The 24,988-nt window shown below is 36.6% G+C and overlaps 1 protein-coding gene across 2 annotated transcripts in view; it reads right to left on the bottom strand.

Annotated features, from left to right (window-relative positions):
* Window positions 1-24,988, bottom strand: part of LOC137245549 (protein wech-like) — a 151,402-nt gene that overhangs the window by 1,698 nt on the left and 124,716 nt on the right. Inside the window, exon 5 of one of the 2 annotated variants that reach the window (XM_067776407.1) lies at window positions 792-7,573. The exons of the other annotated variant lie outside the window; for it this stretch is intronic. Within the exon in view, the coding sequence (XP_067632508.1) occupies window positions 7,455-7,573 (119 nt within the window). The 3' untranslated portion in view covers window positions 792-7,454. Of the gene's footprint in view, window positions 1-791; window positions 7,574-24,988 lie in introns of those variants that run through there. 2 annotated transcript variants of the gene reach the window in all.

Here is a 24,988-nt window from a genome sequence, read left to right as displayed (position 1 = left end):
GGGAAATGAGATGCCTGATGAGCTGGCACGTAGGGGCTCAAAAGAAGGTGAGGGAATAACCAGCTTCGAGATAGGCATATTCCTTGGGGAGAAACTCGAAATTTGTAGGTAAAAAAAGCTCAGGAAAAGTGGAAGAGTGCCTCTATATAATATCAAGAGCTACATACATGGCCACCGAGGTGTGATGGTAGCGTGCTCCGCCTACCACACCGTATGCCCTGGGTTCGCACCCCGGGCAAAGCAACATCAAAATTTTAGAAATAAAGTTTTTCAATTAGAAGAAAATTTTTCTAAGCGGGGTCGCCCCTCGGCAGTGTTTGGCAAGCGCTCCGAGTGTATTTCTGCCATGAAAAGCTCTCAGTGAAAACTCATCTGCCTTGCAGATGCCGTTCGGAGTCGGCATAAAACATGTAGGTCCCGTGCGGCCAATTTGTAGGGAAAATCAAGAGAGCACGACGCAAATTGGAAGAGAAGCTCGGCCGTAGATCTCTTCGGAAGTTATCGCGCCTTACATTTTTTTTTTTTACATACATGGCCAAACTACAGTGATTGAGGGACAATTAATATATTGATAAGGCCGGGGCTCGCAACCATAAACTTATAGCGGTTTGTACCGGTCATTGGGCCCTAAGCGCGCATGCGGAAAATAGGAGTAATCGGCATAATGGGCACTAAAGAAGTTGTAAACGACCGGCAGGTAGGTTATCGGATATAAGGACTCAAAATATTCTTGATTTTATAAACCACGCCGACTGTTGAAAATGTATTTAAGAGAATTCCAAAAATTTACATTCACTAATATTGTACCTTTTATTGTAAGTCATTTTTATTATTTTTATTATTGCTTACATAAAGTAATTACAAAATAAATATTTTTCTTTCTATAACTAATTAAATAATACATTTTGTTATCAGTCGATGCTCACAATTATTTAAATTTAATTTAACTATATTTTTTAATTGTTTTTACAATTGTTTGGATTTTTTAATCAGTTTTCTTAAATCTAATATATTAATAATAATTGTTTTTATATATGAAATATTACGAGCACAATTAAGAAAGGTACTTATAGTTAGTTTTCTTCACATATATATATATATTTTTTTGGCTAAATGAATTCAATGTTTTTATAAGTAGAAATAATAATAATAACACAAAAAGGACATACCCTAATAAATTTATATATGCATATAAGGCATAATCTGTTTTTCGCTCTACTTATGCGGATCATTGGAATCATGATTCCTTTTGTTGATACGAAGAAAAAATTTGTCTATGATATCGGTGTATAATGAAATACGAGGTTACACAAATACATTTCTAAATTCCTACAGAACACAATACAAGCACAAGATTTCGAAATCATATTTTTATTAAAGGAGCATTCCGCGATTGGTACGGTACGAATCGTACTTATTTTTAAGGGTTTCTTTAGATCTAGTTTGCATATAATGAGATTGTCTTCATTTTTGTACTTAACTCTAATCGTTGATTATATAACTAAATTTCCCATATAAATTTTTCCCTGCCATAATCGGTAATAATCAACAAATTTTAGGGATGTGGATTATTTTTCACAGAAAAATGTCCACCCCTAGAGTGTAATATCCAATTGGAAGCACAAAATAAAAGAGAAACGTGAAAACTTAACAGAAAATAATCTAGCTTCCAGGAATGGAACATACGTAACGGCGTAGGTTATCTATAAACCATTTTATTATTTTTAAACTTTTAGTGTGGATTAAGGCACGTGTAAACGTAAACGTAAATCGTAAACGTGGTCTTAGTGTAGTATTGTGTGTTACATGTCTAATTAAAAACGGAAAGCTGCTTTTGGAATATTTGCATACTTTGATCAATCGTCGAACATGTGGTGTAACATGCCTTAGAATTCGTTTCACTTTCACTGCATTCAATTGTCCAATACGTATACATACATATGTACATATACACACATGTAGCAAACTATTAATAACCCAAATAGCCACTCGAGCTCAAAATGCATTTCTGCATTAGTTGCACATATTTGTTTACATCGGTCAATTAGTCACGCTGACTGACACGCTTGTCTATTTGTCACATTGACCGACAAATACATTATACACATACATGTACTTCTGTATTTAAATAGGTTATTGTAATTTGCTAAATTGTATACAGGAAATTATGTACAAGTTAACTTGGAACAATGTAATACCACCCACGTCGTCCACAAGAGGATCGTCTACCAGAGCTAGCCGATCCCATTCAATAAATTATCCATTTTTATCACTTACAATTGGTTAAGTAACTGATACCACCCACATTGTTCGCTTAGCATAAGCTAATCGTACCCATACCATAAATTAGTCTCATAAATTGTTTGCAGCTAAACAAATAGCTGACAAAAAATTCTTAAATTGTTTTGCCGAAATACTACTACTCATATTTCGGCAACCCAAATAAAATTCCCAAAACACTTTGCGCAATGTGATCGCTAACCCAAGTCCGATCGCACTTAATAAATTACGAATGCAAGCCTAAGCGTTTTTGTCCAAAAACGATTAAGCAACAGTCAAAAAGTATGTCACTTGAAAATTTGGCCACTCAAGCATTTCAAAGCGACACGCCGTCAATCCATATATTGACATATCACATACATTCAAACCTGAACCGGCCATACGGTAACATGTCGAGCCAGAATTATGCGAATATAGGTCGTACTGAAAAATGCAAAAACAAAATTATTTACATAGGAAATACTTTCCAATATTTCCAGCACATAGGGAAAATAGGGCATGTGCAGTTGCAGCGCAGGCACAATTCTAGTATAAATAAGAAAATTGCTGTAAATTAGTCTAGTATTTTTTAGATCTTCAATAAAGAAAATGTTCCCGAAGCGAGCCCGGTAAAAAATAAAACATCCGTTTTATTATTTGGCGCCCGAGACAAAAAGTCTCCCGGGAAATCGCGTGTAAAGTCCTGAAAATACAAAGTAAGGACTAACGATAAAAATACGCGTGTGAAAGTCCTGAAAATACAAAGTAAGGACTCGCGGAAAAAAAGTCTCCCGGGAAATCGCGTGTGAAAGTCCTGAAAAGTAAGGACTCGCGATAAAAGTACGCGTGTGAAAGTCCTGAAAATATAAAATAAGGACTCGCGGAAAAAATACGTCAGTGAAAAAAAAATTTATCAGAAAAGTGAAAATCCTGTGAAAAAAAGGACCCGCGACATACATTAATATTTGCGGCTATAGCAGTGGGCCCCGTAGTAGCCAAAGCAAACCGGTGGTATAACGTACCAGCCCGCGGCATAGGAAAACATTTAAAAAAAAAAAAAACGTTCGTGGAGCAAAAAATAAAAAATAACAACATAAAAAATTTCCTCAGCGGGCCAAGCGCGCAGTGGAAGTGGAATAAAAAGCTTGAAACGAGAGGAAAAAACCCTACAGCCTCCAGAGTAAGAGAAGACAAGTAGCAGCACTAGAAAAATTACACCAACCACCAACAGTGAGCAAAGAGATAAAAACAATTTTTTTTTTAACCTAAGCTTAAAAATTAAGACACATATTTAGCCTGGAAAGAGAAAATTTGTCAGGAAAAATTAATTAATAATAAATTATTCTACCTAAAATCCAATAAAAGGAAAAAAGGGAAGGAAAATATGGTTGGGAAAAATAGTGTGTGAGGAAAAATTTAATATCGCTGCTTAAAATTAAATAAAGGAAATTTGATTTGAATAAAGTAGCCATAGCAGAAGACTACGATAACCCAGATACCCTAGTATCTGAAACCAGACAAATGATAGAAGTTGCTAAGAAATTATATAGAAAATAAAAGTTAATAAAAATTATTGAAAACAGAACTAAGTTTTTTAAAGTGCAAAAATTAGAATAGGAAATTCCTAAAAGGGACAAACGGCATAATTTTCAACATGGCCAACCCCAACAATTTAGTTAGACCTTCGATCCTTTTCCAAAATCAAAACCCCACAGCCCCCAGATCAATAATCAAAACGAGCAATTAAATATAACGGAGCTAAGGAATCTTATAGCTGAAATTGCAGCTAAAGTATTGACACAACAAGGACCACAGGTAGTCCAAAATATTTTAAACCCAAATTGTAGCTTGGCTACAGCGGGAGACCAAGACATTGTAGAGGAACAAAGAGGAAACCTAGGAGAATTAGACAAAATACCAGATGTGGCCAAGTGTCTAAACGATTTCTCAGGTCGCCCAGGAGAATTCAACTCCTGAAAGAAAAGTGTCGATCGTATTCTGAATTTATACGAACCACTAAGGGGTACACGAAAATACTATGGCATCCTTAGTATAATAAGAAATAAGACAATGGGAAATGCCGATGCGGCATTAGAATCCTATAATACCCCTCTGAATTGGGGACCAATTACGAAGTGTCTCGCTATGCACTACGCAGATAGACGAGACCTATCAACCTTGGAATATCAAATGACCACACTCATACAAGGTGATAAATCGATAGACGTATTCTATCAACAAGTGTATAAACACCTATCTCTCATTCTAAACAAATTGGGTTATGAAGGTATGAGTAGTGAAACGCAGCTAATGCTCACAGAGTCATATAGGAACAAAGCATTGGATACATTTATTCGAGGATTAAATGGAGACTTGCCAAGATTGCTAGGTATGAAGGAACCAGTCGATTTACCTCAGGTCCTCGATTTATGTCAGAAATTAGACAACCAGAATTTTAGGACGAACCACGCCAATGGCATGTAGCAGTCATACCAAGGGTACCAAAAACCAACAAAAAATTACCCGTCACATCAAAGAGCACAGCATTTTTACCCACAATTATAAATAATAAAATAAAATAAAATAATAATAAAATAAAAAAAAAGTCCGATCGCACTTAATAAATTACGAATGCAAGCCTAAGCGTTTTTGTCCAAAAACGATTAAGCAACAGTCGGAAAGTATGTCTGCATGTGTACAACTCGACAAAAGGAGGAGTTGACAGTTTTGATCAGATGTGCCAAAACATGAACCATGGCAGGAAAACCAGAAGGTGGCCTCAAGCATTTTTCCAAAATATGATGAATATAGCTGCAATAAACGCATAAATCGTTTACGCGCACAACATGTGTAGCCGTGGGCAAAAGCCAGAATCCCGACTTAATTTAATGTTATCTCTACACAAGGAGTTAATGGGAGGATTTCAAAGGAAAAGATTAGCAACTAATACAAACATGAGCCTGGCGTTGAAAAAATCCATTCAAAATATTGTAGGCCAAGCCAAGAGGCCCATAGTGCCGGAGAAAACCAAAAGGGGCCAAGGAAGTACTGTAATATTTGTAGTTATACCAAACGTAGATACACGACCACTTATTGCAATTGTGGATTAGCTATTTGCGGTGAACATGCACAAAAAAGGTGCCCCGACTGTGCTTGTAACACAATTTGTATGCATTCATAATCATAAAAATCAATAATAAAGTATTCTTTTTGTTTATTTTATATATTTTAATAAAAAATTACTCTTATATTATATCCTGGCTTTCAATTCTTTTAATTTTAAACTACTACTTTACAAAATAAATCAGATAATAACGTAAAATTTTGAAGTGAGTAAAATTTACTTATCGGTACCTATAAGCGCCTACAATTTAACCGTACCCTTCTAGGGTTAAAGTGGATTAATTGAAACATATTATATACATTAAATGAAATAGTAGTTTTTTTTGTCTGATGGAACGCCTCATAGCCGAACCTCCCCATCTGCAGCAACACTAGTGAACTTCTGCCCAGGAGCAACAAGAGCAACCACCGACCATCCAACCCTACCAACCCACAAATCGGCGATTTAAAAGCCCTAATTAACTACTACATATAAACATAAACATATAAATATACATACCTTTGGCAATTTGAAAAAACAACCTAATTCGAGTTAGGATAAAAGTGATATTCCGGCTTCATAACAGAAATCCGTTACAGATCTTCCTGTGTTACTTACTTACAGCCCTAGCGCCAAATGGCTGCTACAAAATATAGGAAGCTACAATGGTGAATTGTGGCCAGCTTTTCAGATAAAGGTCTATGTATCGCCATTATCCTAACTCGAAATAGGTTGTTTTTTCAAATTTCCACAGATATACTTAGCGTAGGAACATAATTTGTATGTATAATTTGTGGAATTTGTATATCATCACTTGGAATTTTAAAACAAAGTCAGAATCGAACCTATTTACATTGAGTTCTGTTAATCCTTATGAAGTAATTGTACTAAAAGAAATGATTCACAATAGGAATACAACAGTCAAACACCAAAGCATAAGAAGAGTGGAATAAAAGATTAAATTATTAGTTTGAATATAAAAGTGAATGCTGGGGTTATATAATTAATTTGCCTGAGAGGGAGATGTATGTTTTCCATACCGTAATTAATTTTGTAATTTTAATAATATCACCAATACTACAAATAGGCCGCTGAAGAAATTATAATAAATTTTCATTTGAATAGAGAATCGCCTATCGCAAGATAGCCTTTCATATTCTCTTACGTTTATTAAAAATTCATTAACAATGCAAATATGAAATATCAAGAAATTTTTGACGTGAACAATTAAATTCATAAGATGCCTGATATATGTATAACTTTTCACTTTTTGCTGCACTGCGACATATGACAACCATATAACAATGCTTGCTCAATTAGCAACATGTTGACCCACTGCTATTCAAAATGGTTCATAGACGGTGTTTAAGTGAGTTGAGCTTACTTAAATAGTATTCCGTTTCGTAGGCCACTATGCATAAAATGACTTTCGGTCACCTAGCCAGTTGTATGACTTGCGCTCATACAACCCTGCAGATGAAGTAGACTGGAGTTGCCATCCACTACTTCCAATCAACACACATTGGAGTTGCCTTCCAGTGATATAGTTCTTCTATAAATACGAGTACGATTCACGACATCGCTCTTCTTTTTTATTCACATCATCCACCATTAGCAACAACGGAGCGCGAATCTTTTACCCATCACCAAACTCGGAGTTATAATCACACTATAGTCATTGACAAAATACGATTTATCATTGATCATCTATCATCACATCAAATGAGGAGTAAATCAAAGGACGTATAAATGCGCCAACCGTAAGTTGTATCATTCTTAACCTTACGATTACTAGAGATTTTTATGTACGAAGTTTACTAATACCCACCCGGGTGACCCGTGTTCATTTGCTATGTTACGTGGTAGATTCATATTTGTTACTTGTTACAGCGTAGAGATATTTATGAATGTTATAATAAACAATGTCTTGTAATTGTTCGCATATATAATTTTATTAAATCCCGATTAGTAAATTATCTATTTCAATAATATTTTCTACTAAGTGGAATAAGTTGTGACCAAAGTTGTCCAATGAGAACGACACATATGGTCTGGCGAATTAATTATTAATTATTTGCTTTATTCGCCCTTCTTATTTCAACAAATCAGCTGCTTTGTTATTGACTTCGCCCTGGAAAATACCGTTGTTCCTGAGAAAGCGGTATTTATGAAAGCGATTCACCGTGTCCGAATAAGCAGAAGTTATTTTTCCTAGAGAGTGTGGATAAAATAAATAAAAATAACTTAAAAATAAATAATAAATATGAGTGAAAATAAGTTTGAATATCTTTCTGCAGCAGCTGTTGTAAGGTAAGCGAACATTTTCATTTCTAGGTAAGTGAACATTTTGGTTTCTTTGGTCATAGGCTTTCTTAGGAAGATAGGGAAGCATATTATCGGAATTCGATTGATGCTGACTCTGAGGCGGACGATGAAATGTTTGAGGATGACGATGGTGAAATTGATGTACATATCAGACCAAATTTAGACTCAGATATGGAAGTTGAACAGTATGAAGTAGAGATAAATGATGATACAGATAGCGATGAGGATGATGCCTATAATGAAGAACTATTATCCGCTTCTAATAGTGACGGGTTTTTCTCTTCTAAATATGGTACGAAGTGGTACAAGCACTCTCCTCGAATTAACCGCCAACCAGCTAATAATATAATAAGAGATACATCCCTTATGGGGCCTAGTCCCATTACAAAAAACCTTTCAAAAATTGATATATTCAAACTTATATTTAGTGAACCTATAAGGGACCTTATATGCAGATATTCAAACAAAAAGGCTGAGTATGTATACGCCCAATGGAACGAGGTAAATTCTGAAAAGCCATCGGGATCATGGAAACCCATAACGGATGACGAACTACTAGCCTTTGTTGGAATTTTGCTTTTCACTGGTTGCCATATTTCGAGTAAAGAACCAGTAACTGAACTCTGGAAAAAAAAACGCTTACCCTCTATATCGCGCGACAATGTCTCGCAACAGGTTTACAGAAATATTACGATTCATCCGTTTTGACTGGCATACTTCTAGACTATCTCGTCAAGAAACTGACAAAGCTGCAGCTATAAGGGACGTCCACACGAATCTATTACTGTTGATGAACAATTATTTGCATATCGATGACGAACTAGATTCACCCAGTACATGCCATCTAAGCCTGCTAAGTACGGAATCAAAATCTGGTGGGCTTGTGATTCTTATAGCTACTACCCACTTCGGGGACAATTGTATACAGGAAAAGAAGGTAATGTGCGGGAAAAAAACCAAGGCGAGCGAGTTGTGAAAGACTTGGTAGCTCCATACAAAGGATCCGGGAGAAATATCACAATAGACAACTTTTTTTCTACACTTTCATTGGCTAACGAACTAAGAATTTGGAAATTGTCTGTGGTGGATACAGTAAAAAAAATAAAACATATATTCCAAACGAATTCAAGCCGTCTCGAAATCGGGAGGAGCATTCCAGCTTGTTTGGATTTAACGAAACTACTGCAATGTGCTCATTTGTCCCAGCCAAGAATAAAGTTGTAGTTATGCTCTCAACTATGCACGCAGATGGAGGTATTACTGGGCCAAAAAATAAGCCTGATATAATTATGTTCTACAACAAAACCAAGGGCGGAGTTGACACGATGGACAGAATGGTATCGCAGTATTCCACAAAGAGAGGAACGCTTCGCTGGCCTTTGGCAACATTTTTTAATATTCTCGATGTAGCAGCTCTTGTTGCATTTATAATATACGAAGAGAACCAATCCAATCGTGTGAACCGAATTAAAAGAAGGCGTTTCCTAGAGGATTTATGTGAGGAGCTCTGCAGACCACATATATTGTTGAGATCTACAAATCGAAATATTACTGGAAGGTTCCATATAAAATCTGCAATAGAATGCATTTAAGGTACTTTTTATAGATATTGCTTCGAAAAGTATCTCTAGTGTTTATTTTTGTAGGAGTCCCAGCCTCCGAACCCCACGATGATGAGCAGTTTGAGCCAAATGAAGCCCTGGAAAGGGATGCAACTGGACGAATAAAGGTCAAAGGCAAATGTTACAAATGTCTTGTCGAAAAGAAAAAGAGAAACACTCGCCAAATCTGTATAAAGTGCAAAAAAACCATTTGCGTAGAGCTTAGTGTAAGTCAAACGAAATGTGAAAACTGTCACGCGGGCCCTTCAACAAATCGTTCCGTACGGAAAGTGTACATATTTTTTTAGTTTACGTTCAATGCAGTAAAGAAACATATTCCTGTGCAAATATTTCAATTACATTCATGAATAAATCGTTTGCAACAACAGTATATATATTCATGTATATGGTGGTCACCAGGGTGGGTAAACGACGTATATAAAATGAGAAAGTCCAAAAAAATACATATTTCGAATTTCAAAGTCAATTTAGTATTTGATTTTCTGAAAGAACTCAAAATTTTGATCAGTGAGTAAAAAGCATTTTTAGATTGAGTCAATGGTTGTCGAATAATCAATTAATGAAATTCCAAAAGGTCACCCGGGTGGGTATTGGTAAACCTAAGGTTAACAAAATCATCCGAAGTAGCACTTGCGCTGCGTTAGGTCCCTTTCATTAAACAACCCTTGCGCGGTCGAAAGGGTAATCTATTTCAACACATCGCATCTTCCGTAAATCTCCCTTTTGGTTCATTAAAGTTCATTAAAAATGAATTGTAAAAGGCAAAATTACATTTGCTTTTTTATTCATTGAAATCTATCATCAGAGTATATTACATCCATTGTTAGTTTAAGGCTCCAGTTCAATGAATTGATTGTAATTGAATTTAAACTCATTTGCGTGATTGCGTTTAACAGGGGGAAAATGCAGACTGAACAAATAAATTACTGAATGACTTCTTTCCAGCACGGAGAAAATTCGGGCCATGCGCAATTGCATAGCAGGAAAAATTTTATAATAGTGAAACATTTATAATTTAGACTATGTCTGAACGGATTTCAATCAACGCCGCTAAGCTGACCCAGCCGAGCAAACGAAAATATATTCAAGTCTGCTTCGGTTCTTAATTAACGTTGCTATGCGTTAACTAACACACACAAACAAATTACATACAAAGACTTTCAAATTACTAAATAAGTCAGACATGAAAATGTTTTAAGCGAAGAGACATAACATTGTTTTTCTTTTACCTGTATTCTGTTATACCACATTCATGATAAGAAGCGATACTTTTGAACGTTTAATCACATTCTGTTACACAGGCAAAACGCTCATAACCTTAGCCAATGTGAACCACCGATTGTTGGGCACGAAAGTCAACGCGGATCAATCCACGTAATGAAATGCATAATTGGCGCCACACATTGGGGGCTGGCATAATTTTCATATACATCACCACCTTTTTCAAAGTAAGTTTATTTACATATGTTTTCAATACTACAAAAAACGTCAATAAAACAAAAATAGAAGCGGCTTAACTGCAACGTTCAACAGTAGTTTCTTGTTTTCGGCTCATTACAATGTAATGTAACGAACTGCCAATTTAGAACACTATTTAAGAGTGTCTAATTATTTTACAAGGAATCTTGCATTGATATTTCCTTCATTTTGTTTAAGGGATAGCTGGTATCGTAAAGCTTCCCTCAACGCTTAACTCAGCTAAAATAATATATCCAATAATAATAACCGAAGCTATACTTTTGAATGTTTAATCACATTTGGCTACACCGGTAAAACGCTCATAATCGTCAACAATGTGAACTTAATGTTGGACGTGAAACTCAGCATGTATATTACAAGTGAAGGACGCAAGATTCAATACGTGGACATTTTAATAGAGCATGTAAATTACAACAATAACATGCACAAACTACAATAACATTAAAATGCACTTTAATAGGAGAATCATCTTCAAAGGCAAGTTTATGATGCCAATAGCCAACATTTTGCAGGCAACATTTGAAGTGATATATCTTAAGTGCATGAAGAAGTCATTATTGATTTTCTTGCTAAATTTTCCATCCACCTAAAAAAACACAAAATTATCGTCCCACATTAGGCGCAAGCGTAACTTTGATAGTACTTGTAAACTTACAAACGTAGCAACATAATTAGTTTAGTAACATAATTATAAGAATTTGTGTGCATAAACTCTTGTTTAATGCTAAATATTATCAGTAATGAGTGATACAAGTTCTTTCAAATATTTTGCTATCCCCCATGCGTGGTAAAAACCCAAAGCTGTATCTCCTTTACAGCAGCGCTGATTTTCAATGTGTTGTGACACACAAGCTTTAGAAATGCATTAATGCTCTGCAGCCATATATTGTAGCATTATACGTCATACCCACTGTAATGTAGCATTATGCTTCATACCCACTGTAACACACTTGCAATAATACTCATCATAAACTCCAAATATATTTTAGTAATAATCATATTACAATATTGTCCAACATAAATTATTGAACTAACCCAGACGGTTAACCAACATCAATGGAATGCCGAATATGAGACCCACATCCATTCACAGCTAATAAATTTTGAGTATACATACAAACATACAACCCATTGTGGGAAAATACCAAAACACTCAAATTGATCTGCTGACGTTGCTAAACAACATGTACAAACCTACATGTATGGAGCCATGCATACAAAACCACATGTATACAAAGACTGTATACAAACGTACATGTATGCATACTCCATTTCCTATGTACTTATTTTTAGTTATTAGTATTAAGATATTTATGAATGTATAGGTTAAGTCAATTACTATAAAAGACAAGAATTTATTTAATAAAAAGAAGATTTAATGTCGCACCATCAAACGTGCAACGTCTTTTAATTTCTAATACTTCATGGCGATCCTGCCTGATCTTTAATTAGCTGAAAATTTGCTCTTAAGCAAAATTCGCTAGATCTCGCTGAAGGGAATATCCTGCCAGACTAGATTTAAAATCGGCAAAACTGCTAAGAATCTAGCTGGAGGAGACCGTGCAAGAATTAAACAAAAAGTAAATTCATTAAATTCTGCCAATAAGGAAAAAGGAACAAATTTCCTTTTTAAGAAATTTTGATTGCCACGTTCAAAAATCGAGCGAAGGGTCATACTTGCAGACAAGGCCAGCAAAAGGACAACACAAAAAATTATACAGCTTAAATTAACAGAGAAAGGAGCGCGCAGGTGAAGTGGAATATACACCCAGAATAAAAACATTAGGAGTGAAGTGAAAGGAGGGCGCAGGTGAAGTGGAATATACACCCAGAATAAAAGCATTAGGCGTGAAGTGAAATATATAACACAGGATCCCGGCATTGGACGTGAATAACAAGCTGGACAATTAAATAAAAATGTCTTAGAATAAGTATGTATATAAAATTTAGAATCAATTGAGCGGCCTCAAGGACGCTAAACCATTAGCAAAAACGAGAGTTTTTGCTTAGTATTTTTTTTTGAAAAAAAAAAATGGGAAATTTAAACTAAAACAAAAGTATGTACGAATAACTTCTTTGGACCTCGGAAAAAAATTGTATAAAAATCTAAATTGTTAAAATTTAAATTAGGAGGAAAATTAAAACTACTTATTGGAAAAAAAAAGTAAAAATTTCTTATTCAAAAAAACAAAAAAAAGCTAAAATGCTAAAAATCCTAAATTAAACTTTTATAAAAAAAAATTCAAGTAAATTGGAATGTTTAGGAGACCTCTGTAAAATAGTAAATCAACTTCAGACAGTCCACCTATCCTCTAGGGTATGTGCAGTTGCAGTGCAGGCACAATTCTAGTATAAATAAGAAAATTGCTGTAAATTAGGCTAGTCTTTTTTTGATCTTCAATAAAGAAAATGCTCCCGAAGCGAGCCCGGTAAAAAATAAAACATCCGTTTTATTATTTTACATTAGTGTAAATAGGTATAAGTAGAGTAAGAATATTTTGTATAAAAGGGAAAACAATTTCTAAATAAAATCAATTACTACTCATGATCCAAACGTCACACTTCATTGTTTTACTTATTTACAACATAACATTGTTCTTCTTTTACCTGTATTCTCTTATACCACATTCATGATAAGAAGCGATACTTTTGAACGTTTAATCACATTCTGCTACACAGGCAAAACGCTCATAGCCTTAGACAATGTGAACCACCGATTGTTGGGCAACGCGGATCAATCCACGTAATGAAATGCATTATTGGCGCCCCACATTGGGCGCTGGCATAATTTTCATATACATAACCAACGTTTACAAAGTAATTTCATATACATATGTTTTTAATACTACAAAAACGACAATAAAACAAAAATATAAACGGCTTAACTGCAACGTTCGAACAGTAGGGTTTCTTGCTTTCGGCTCATTACAATGTAATGTAACGAACAGCCAATTTAGAACACTATTTAAGAGTGTCTTATTATTTTACAAGTAGCCTTACATTAATATTTATAAATATCTTTCATTTAGTTTAAGAGAAAGCTGGTAGCGTAAAGCTACCCTTAACCCTCAACTCAACTAAAATCATATATCCAATAATAATAACCGAAGCTATACTTTTGAATGGTTAATCATATTTGCTTACACCGGTAAAACGCTCATAATCGGCAACAATGTGAACTTAATGTTGGACGCGAAACACAGCATGGATATTACAAGTGAAGGACGCAAGATACAATTGCGTGGACATTTTAATAGAGCATATAAATTACAACAATCACATGCACAAACTACAATAACATTAAAATGCACTTTAACAGTATAATCATCTTCAAAGGCAGGTTTATGATGCCAATAGCTAACATTTTGCAGGCAGCATTTGAGTAAGATATACCATTTCATTTTGATATATCTTAAGTGCATGAAGAAGTCATTATTGAATTTCTTGCTAAATTTTCCATCCACCTAAAAAACACAAAATTATCGCCCCACATTAGGCGCAAGCGTAACTTTGATACTACTTGTAAAAATGCAAACGTAGCAACATAATTAGTTCCAACTCAGTGGAACGCATCATAGTTGATAACATAAGGTTCCAACTCAGTGGAACGCGGCATAGTTGCTAACATAAAGTTTGTGATATGCAGCCAACTTCCGGCATCCGCAATATATACACATATACTTCCGGCAACCGCAATACATTACGGGCAATTTTCAACATCCATACGAGCACTTTTCAACCTTTTACTTTGGATAGATATATATTTTTATACTCAGTTGAGCAGAGCTCACAGAGTATATTAAGTTTGATTGGATAACGGTTGGTTGTACATATATAAAGCAATCGAGATAGATATAGACTTCCATATATCAAAATAATCAGGATCGAAAAAAAATTTGATTGAGCCATGTCCGTCCGTCCGTCCGTCCGTCCGTCCGTCCGTCCGTCCGTCCGTCCGTCCGTTAACACGATAACTTGAGTAAATTTTGAGGTATCTTGATGAAATTTGGTATGTAGGTTCCTGAGCACTCATCTCAGATCGCTATTTAAAATGAACGATATCGGACTATAACCACGCCCACTTTTTCGATATCGAAAATTTCGAAAAACCGAAAAAGTGCGATAACTCATTACAAAAGACAGATAAAGCGACGAAACTTGGTAGATGGGTTGACGTTATGACGCAGAATAGAAAATTAGTAAGATTTTGGACAATGGGCGTGGCCCCGCCCACTTTTACAAGAAGGTAATTTAAAAGTTTTGCAAGCTGTAATTTGGCAGTCGTTGAAGATATCATGATGAAATTTGGCAGGAACGTTACTACTATTACTCTATATGTGCTAAATAAAAATTAGCAAAATTGGATTAAGAACACGCCCACTTTTTAAAAAAAAATTTTTTTAAATTCAAATTTTAACAAAAAATTTAATATCTTTACTGTATATAAGTAAATTAAGTCAAAATTCAACTCCAGTAATGATATGATGCAACAAAATACAAAAATAAAAGAAAATTTCAAAATGGGCGTGGCTCCGCCCATTTTCATTTAGTTTGTCTAGAATACTTTTATTGCCATAAGTCGAACAAAAATTTACCAATCCTTCTCAAATTTGGTAGGAGCATAGATTCTATGACGGTAACTGTTCTCTGTGAAAATGGGCGAAATCGGTGGAAGCCACGCCCAGTTTTTATACACAGTCCACCGTCTGTCCTTCCGCTCGGCCATTAACACAATAACTTGAGCAAAATCCGATATATCTTTACTAAACTTAGCCCACGTACTTAGCTGAGCTCACTTTTTCTTGGCATAAAAAATGGGCGAAATCTGACCATAACCACGCCCACTTTATCGATATCGAAAATTACGAAAAATGAAAAAAATGCCATAATTCTATACCAAATACGAAAAAAGGGATGAAACATGGTAACTGGATTGGTTTGTTGACGCAAAATATAACTTTGGAAAAATCTTTGTAAAATGGGTGTGACACCTACCATATTAAGTAGAAGAAAATGAAAAAGTTCTACAAGGCGAAATCAACAGCCCTTGGAATCTTGGCAGGAATACTGTTAGTGGTATTGCATATATAAATAAATTAGCAGTACCCGACAGATGATTTTCTGGATCACCTGGTCCACATTTTGGTGGATATCACGAGAACGCCTTCACATATACATCTAAGGGCCACTCGCTTTTAAAACCCTCATTAATACCTTTAATTTGATATCCATATCGTACAAAAACATACCAGAGTCACCCCTGTCCCACCCTAATGGCGATATCTCGAAAAGGCGTCCACCTATAGAACTAATGCCCCCTCTCTCTTAAAATGCTAGTAACACCTTTCGTTTGATACCCATATCGTACAAACATTCTAGAGTAACCCCTGGCCCACCCTAATGGCGATATCTCGAAAAGGCGTCCACCTATAGACCTAGTGTCCACTCCCTCTTAAAATGCTCAGTAACACCTTTCGTTTGATACCCATATCGTACAAACATTCTAGAGTCACCCCTGGCCCACCCTAATGGCAATATCTCGAAAAGGCGTCCACCAATACTCCTAATGCCCACTCCCTCTTAAAATGCTCAGTAACAGCTTTCGTTTGATACCCATATCGTACAAACATTCTAGAGTCACACCTGGCCCACCCTAATGGCGATATTTCGAAAAGGCGTCCACCTATAGAACTAAGGATTACTCCCTTTTAAAATACTCATTACCACCTTTCATTTGATACCCATATCGTACAAACACATTCTAGAGTCACCTTGGCCCACCCTAATGGCGATATCTCGAAAAGGCGTCCACCTATAGACCTAATGTCCACTCCCTCTTAAAATGCTCAGTAACACCTTTCGTTTGATACCCATATCGTACAAACATTCTAGAGTTACCCCTGGCCCACCCTAATGGCGATATCTCGAAAAGGCGTCCACCTATAGACCTAATGTACACTCCCTCTTAAAATGCTCAGTAACACCTTTCGTTTGATACCCATATCGTACAAACATTCTAGAGTCACCCCTGTCCCACCCTAATGGCGATATCTCGAAAAGGCGTCCACCTATAGACCTAATGCCCACTCCCTCTTAAAATGCTCAGTAACACCTTTCGTTTGATACCCATATCGTACAAACATTCTAGAGTCACACCTGGCCCACCCTAATGGCGATATCTCGAAAAGGCGTCCACCTATAGAACTAAGGATTACTCATTACCACCTTTCATTTGATACCCATATCGTACAAACACATTCTAGAGTCACCCACCCTAATGGCGATATCTCGAAAAGGCGTCCACCTATAGACCTAATGCCCACTCCCTCTTAAAATGCTCAGTAACACCTTTCGTTTGATACCCATACCGTACAAACATTCTAGAGTCACCCTTGGTCCAGCTTTATGGCGACATCTCGAAAAGGCGTCCACCTATAGAACTAAGGATTACTCCCTTTTAAAATACTCATTACCACCTTTCATTTGATACCCATATCGTACAAACACATTCTAGAGTCACCCTGGCCCACCCTAATGGCGATATCTCGAAAAGGCGTCCACCTATATACCTAATGCCCACTCCCTCTTAAATGCTCAGTAACACCTTTCGTTTGATACCCATATCGTACAAACATTCTAGAGTCACCCTTGGTCCACCTTTATGGCGATATCTCGAAAAGGCGTCCACCTATAGAACTAAGGATTACTCCCTTTTAAAATACTCCTTACCACCTTTCATTTGATACCCATATCGTACAAACACATTCTAGAGTCACCCCTGGCCCACCCTAATGGCGATATCTTGAAAAGGCGTCCACCTATAGACCTAATGCCCACTCCCTCTTAAAATGCTCAGCAACACCTTTCGTTTGATACCCATATCGTACAAACATTCTAGAGTCACCCCTGGCCCACCCTAATGGCGATATCTCGAAAGGGCGTCCACCTATAGACCTAATGCCCACTCCCTCTTAAAATGCTCAGTAACACCTTTCGTTTGATGCACATATCGTACAAACACATTCTAGAGTCACCCCTGGCCCACCCTAATGACGATATCTCGAAAAGGCGTCCACCTATAGACCTCATGCCCACTCCCTCTTAAAATGCTCAGTAACACCTTTCGTTTGATACCCATACCGTACAAACATTCTAGAGTCACCCCTGGCCCACCCTAATGGCGATATCTCGAAAAGGCGTCCACCTATAGACCTAATGCCCACTCCCTCTTAAAATGCTCAGTAACACCTTTCATTTGATTCCCATATCGTACAAACACATTCTAGAAACACCCCTGGTCCACCTTTATGGCGATATCTCGAAACGGCGTCCACCTATGGAACTAAGGATCACTCCTTTTCAAAATACTCATTAACAGCTTTCATTTGATACCCATATCGTACAAACACATTATAGAATCACTCCTGGTCCACCTTAATGGGGACATCTCGAAAAGGCGTCCACCGATAGACCTAAGGCCCACTCCCTCTTAAAATGCTCAGTAACACCTTTCATTTGATACCCATATCGTACAAACAAATTCTAGAGTCAGCCCTGGTCTACCTTTATGGCGATATCCCTAAATGGCGTTCATCCATAGAACTATGGCCTATTCTCTCTTAAAATACTCTTTAATACCTTTCATTTGATACACATGTTATACAACCACATTCCAGGGTTACCCCAGATTGATTTTCCTTATTTTGTCTCCATAGCTCTCAACTGAGTATGTTATGTTCGGTTACACCCGAACTTAGCCTTCCTTACTTGTTGAACTTAACAAACATCAATCAAATTACTGTGTACCACTAACTCCATATATCTTATAAAAATAAAAAATAAATGTAAGGCGGGATAACCTCCGAAGAGATCTAAGGCCGAGCTTCTCTTCCAATTTGCGTCGTGCTCCTCTTGATTTCCCTACAAATTGGCCGGACGGGACCTACATGTTTTATGCCGAATCCGAACGGCATCTGCAAGGCAAATGAGTTTTCACTGAGACCTTTTCATGGCAGAAATACACTCGGAGCGCTTGCCAAACACTGCCGAGGGGCGACCCCGCTTAGAAAAGTTTTGTTCTAATTGAAAAACCTTATTTCTAAAATTTGTATGTTGCTTTGCCCGGGATGTGAACCCAGGGCATGCGGTGTGATAGGCGGAGCACGCTACCATCACACCACGGTGGCCGACAATATATCTTATATGTCAATAAAATACACAATTAGCCTACCTATTGTTCTCATTCAATTGTGAAGAAAGTTCCTGCGATTTTGGATTACGCTACAGAAAAGTTACGGTGAGTGTATCGAGTTGACATTGCTTGCCATACCTCTGGCGCATGGCCATACCACACAAAAGGACCCCATTACCATAATATTTATATAATATTGCACAACTGCACATATTTGTTTATATCGGTCAATTGGTCACGGTGACTTATACACTTTGGCCATCTACACGCTCATGTACCTAAATAGGACATTCCAATATGCTGACTCCGCATTCAGGAAATATGTACATTTTAGTTTGTAAGTATTACTGTAAATAGGTACAAGTAGAGTAAGAATATTTTATTATAAAAGGGGAAACAATTTCTAAATAAAATCAATTACTATTTATGATCCGTGTGACGTTTGGATCATTGTTTCACTTGTTTACAACATAACATTGTTCTTCTTTTACCTGTATTCTGTTATACCACATTCATGATAAGAAGCGATACTTTTGAACGTTTAATCACATTCTGTTACACAGGCAAAACGCTCATAACCTTAGACAATGTGAACCACCGATTGGTGGGTATGAAAGTCAGATCAATTCACTTAATGAAATGCATAATTGGCGCCCCTCATTGGGCGCTGGCATAATTTTCATATACATCACCAACGTTTACAAAGTAAGTTTATTTGCATATGCTTTTAATACTACAAAAAAGTCAATAAAATAAAAATATAAGCGGCTTAACTGCAACATTCGAACAGTATGGTAAAGCTACCCTTAACCCCCCACTCAGCTGAAATCATATAGCCAATAATAATAAGCTATAGTTTTGAATGGTTAATCATATTTGGTTACACCGGTAAAACGCTTAAAATTGATGTACGCAAAACTCATCATGGATATAAATTACAACAATCACATGCACAAACTACAATAACATTTAAATGCACTTTAAGAGAAGAATCGTCTTCAAAGGCAAGTTTATGATGCTACCTGAAGCCAATAGCCAACATTTTGCAGGCAGCATTTGAAGTAAGATATATCATTTCATTTCTATCTCAATCGGTTAAAGATATACATAATTGGTACAGAAGCCTTAAATTTTCAGTCCAAGCGAATACAATAGATTTAGAATTAATTCCTAGATTTGATTTAAAGTCTATACTTCAGCAGATATCAAAGTTAATACCAGCTCATTTAGAGATTGCACAGACATGAATGTACATGAAGGTTTTTTCGATTAACATGACGTCTTTAGCATTGTCAGATCATAACATGATTGTAGTATTATCTGTTCCATCAACATCCAAGCCATCAAATATGGAATAGTGGAGGTCTATGTCTATACCACACAGTCTCACTATTAAGAATCATCTTTCTAATAAGTCCGACATTGTGAAGCCTTATTCAACTGTTCAGTTGATACCAATAGATCAGCACATAATTATTGACAATGATCGTCAGAGGTGGACTTCTATCTCATATGAACAATTTCAGCATTGTGCGTAGGACACAGCTATAGTATGTGACACTCATTATATTTGCCCTCTTTATTAAGGTAGGAAGATCCAAGTAAAATTGGAAATTCTTGTCAATTAAAATTAGGAGTGTCTTATGATGATGCTGTAGCCTTTAAAATTGACCCACAACACTGGTTGTTGCCCCTACTGGCAAGCACAGCAACTGCTTATCAAAAGTGTCGGTGAATCCCAAAATGATATCGATAATGAATCTGAAATTCCTACACCTCGGCTAAGTTTAGTTAATCTTCCACACAATTGCATGTTAAAAGTAATATTTCGCTATCAATGACATGGTTATCACAACAATCACATAAACATCAACAATTGGATGGCAACATTCATTATGGCCCTTAATTCCAGTTTGAGCATTCATGATGTGAATCTATCCCCTATAAAAATACTACCAACTATTAATGAGTCATTATTGAAGGGGAAACTACGGTTAGGCGCTTGAGAAATTAGCTACATAGTTTAGACAAGATCACGGTTCTAGATATCTCGCCACACCACATGCAGGATTACAGAAAACACTTACAAGATCAAATTGACTCTTGGTCACTTCCAAAGATCAATCCACGACCATTTATTTATGGAGAGATTGCACTCATTTTAATGTTGGCAGTTGTCAAGCTATGCTGTTTATTACGAAATGCCTATATGCCAGCAGCCATCGGTGCAGCATCAGTTCCACTAAGGACTTTTGTGGCAGCATCAAAACTCGGTTTGACACAAAAACATTTGACAATGTAAATATTCCTTCAACATCCTAACAAAGCATTGCAATATGTTGAAGTAAAGGGGAAGAGCCATGGTTACAAGGGCAACTCCATCTACAGAGTGACATATCTCTGTCAATGACATGGTTGACAACGTCTAATTAACACAATGATATTAAAAACAACGTAACTGCCTTTATTATGGCTTTAAAGTCTAGTCTCATCATTAAAAAGATGTCACGTCTACCTCTTGCCAGAGTCCCTCTATTAATTGAATCATTGTTCATAGAGGGTGAAACAACTGTTAGGCGACTAAAAAATATCGAGAAATCACGGTCCTGTACATGTCTCCTCAAGACATGCAAACTTATAAGAAGTACTGAAAAAGAGCATCGACGCCTGGTCATTTCCGACTTTGGATTGGCAATCATACATGTATCTCCTTCCGGGGGTTATACTCACACTAATAGTCATAAAGACCTATTGTGCGTGTCGGAACCCGTACTGTAGCGTTACTTGGAACGTGTTCACCTTCAATGCAGTTCACATATCACATACAGACCACACAAGTAGTGAAGTCATACTGACCCACATAATTACTTGAACTCAGTAGGAGTTCAACATCATATGTGCATGCCGACACACACGACACATATTTGTTTATATTTGTTAATCCGTCACATTAACTAACACACTTATCGAGCAGTCACGCTGATCGACATATTTGTCTATTGGCCATTGTGACTGTCGAACTATATACAAGTTAACACGCTCAGCCACTGCCCATTCAACCCATTCCCACGTTCTATCCGCAACGTCAGCACATTTTGTTTCCCACCGATCGTTGCATACGCTGCAGCGTAAGCATATTTGTATTTCATCATGAAATGCAATACCAATATTTTAATAACGCAACGCTTGTGGGAAATCAAGGCCACGGTCATTCTCACCTGTATTGTAACACACTTGCGTAAGGGTACAACTAAGTCGATTTGTCAGTTATATACAATCATTTTTGAATAAAGTATATTTGTTAACTTTAAATTTCAGTGCTTACTAATTTCAACTTCTTAGTTTGTTTGGAGCGAGTTGGCTCCTTAATTTTTTTAAGTGAAAGGATCTGAGATCCTTAAGTGGCGCCCGAGCAGGGCCCGCTTGTGAAAGTGAATATCCTTTAAGGATCAAGTACATAATTGGTACAGAAGCCTTAAATTTTCAGTCCAAGCGAATACAATAGATTTAGAATTAATTCCTAGATTTGATTTAAAGTCTATACTTCAGCAGATATCAAAGTTAATACCAGCTCATTTAGAGATTGCACAGACATGAATGTACATGAAGGTTTTTTCGATTAACATGACGTCTTTAGCATTGTCAGATCATAACATGATTGTAGTATTATCTGTTCCATCAACATCCAAGCCATCAAATATGGAATAGTGGAGGTCTATGTCTATACCACACAGTCTCACTATTAAGAATCATCTTTCTAATAAGTCCGACATTGTGAAGCCTTATTCAACTGTTCAGTTGATACCAATAGATCAGCACATAATTATTGACAATGATCGTCAGAGGTGGACTTCTATCTCATATGAACAATTCCAGCATTGTGCGTAGGACACAGCTATAGTATGTGACACTCATTATATTTGCCCTCTTTATTAAGGTAGGAAGATCCAAGTAAAATTGGAAATTCTTGTCAATTAAAATTAGGAGTGTCTTATGATGATGCTGTAGCCTTTAAAATTGACCCACAACACTGGTTGTTGCCCCTACTGGCAAGCACAGCAACTGCTTATCAAAAGTGTCGGTGAATCCCAAAATGATATCGATAATGAATCTGAAATTCCTACACCTCGGCTAAGTTTAGTTAATCTTCCACACAATTGCATGTTAAAAGTAATATTTCGCTATCAATGACATGGTTATCACAACAATCACATAAACATCAACAATTGGATGGCAACATTCATTATGGCCCTTAATTCCAGTTTGAGCATTCATGATGTGAATCTATCCCCTATAAAAATACTACCAACTATTAATGAGTCATTATTGAAGGGGAAACTACGGTTAGGCGCTTGAGAAATTAGCTACATAGTTTAGACAAGATCACGGTTCTAGATATCTCGCCACACCACATGCAGGATTACAGAAAACACTTACAAGATCAAATTGACTCTTGGTCACTTCCAAAGATCAATCCACGACCATTTATTTATGGAGAGATTGCACTCATTTTAATGTTGGCAGTTGTCAAGCTATGTTGTTTATTACGAAATGCCTATATGCTAGCAGCCATCGGTGCAGCATCAGTTCCACTAAGGACTTTTGTGGCAGCATCAAAACTCGGTTTGACACAAAAACATTTGACAATGTAAATATTCCTTCAACATCCTAACAAAGCATTGCAATATGTTGAAGTAAAGGGGAAGAGCCATGGTTACAAGGGCAACTCCATCTACAGAGTGACATATCTCTGTCAATGACATGGTTGACAACGTCTAATTAACACAATGATATTAAAAACAACGTAACTGCCTTTATTATGGCTTTAAAGTCTAGTCTCATCATTAAAAAGATGTCACGTCTACCTCTTGCCAGAGTCCCTCTATTAATTGAATCATTGTTCATAGAGGGTGAAACAACTGTTAGGCGACTAAAAAATATCGAGAAAATCACGGTCCTGTACATGTCTCCTCAAGACATGCAAACTTATAAGAAGTACTGAAAAAGAGCATCGACGTCTGGTCATTTCCGACTTTGGATTGGCAATCATACATGTATCTCCTTCCGGGGGTTATACTCACACTAATAGTCATAAAGACCTATTGTGCGTGTCGGAACCCGTACTGTAGCGTTACTTGGAACGTGTTCACCTTCAATGCAGTTCACATATCACATACAGACCACACAAGTAGTGAAGTCATACTGACCCACATAATTACTTGAACTCAGTAGGAGTTCAACATCATATGTGCATGCCGACACACACGACACATATTTGTTTATATTTGTTAATCCGTCACATTAACTAACACACTTATCGAGCAGTCACGCTGATCGACATATTTGTCTATTGGCCATAGTGACTGTCGAACTATATACAAGTTAACACGCTCAGCCACTGCCCATTCAACCCATTCCCACGTTCTATCCGCAACGTCAGCACATTTTGTTTCCCACCGATCGTTGCATACGCTGCAGCGTAAGCATATTTGTATTTCATCATGAAATGCAATACCAATATTTTAATAACGCAACGCTTGTGGGAAATCAAGGCCACGGTCATTCTCACCTGTATTGTAACACACTTGCGTAAGGGTACAACTAAGTCGATTTGTCAGTTATATACAATCATTTTTGAATAAAGTATATTTGTTAACTTTAAATTTCAGTGCTTACTAATTTCAACTTCTTAGTTTGTTTGGAGCGAGTTGGCTCCTTAATTTTTTTAAGTGAAAGGATCTGAGATCCTTAAGTGGCGCCCGAGCAGGGCCCGCTTGTGAAAGTGAATATCCTTTAAGGATCAAGTAGTAAAAAAATCTGTGAAGTGAGCTTACATTGAAATAAGCAAATAAAAAAATAATACAAAAAATTTAAAAACCAAAAAGCTATAAGAGGTAAAGAACCTCATATTAGAAAAAGCAAAAATATATAGAAGCTAGCTCTTCTTAGGAAAAAACCGTGTACACGATATAACACCACTTATGAACCTAGTGGTGCTGTAAGTATAGA

This window comes from Eurosta solidaginis, chromosome 3, assembly GCF_040869045.1.
Source record: "Eurosta solidaginis isolate ZX-2024a chromosome 3, ASM4086904v1, whole genome shotgun sequence".
Lineage (NCBI taxonomy): Eukaryota > Metazoa > Arthropoda > Insecta > Diptera > Tephritidae > Eurosta > Eurosta solidaginis.
The sequence above is the reverse complement of the archived record's forward strand: the minus strand, read 5'-3'. Positions and strand labels throughout refer to the sequence as shown.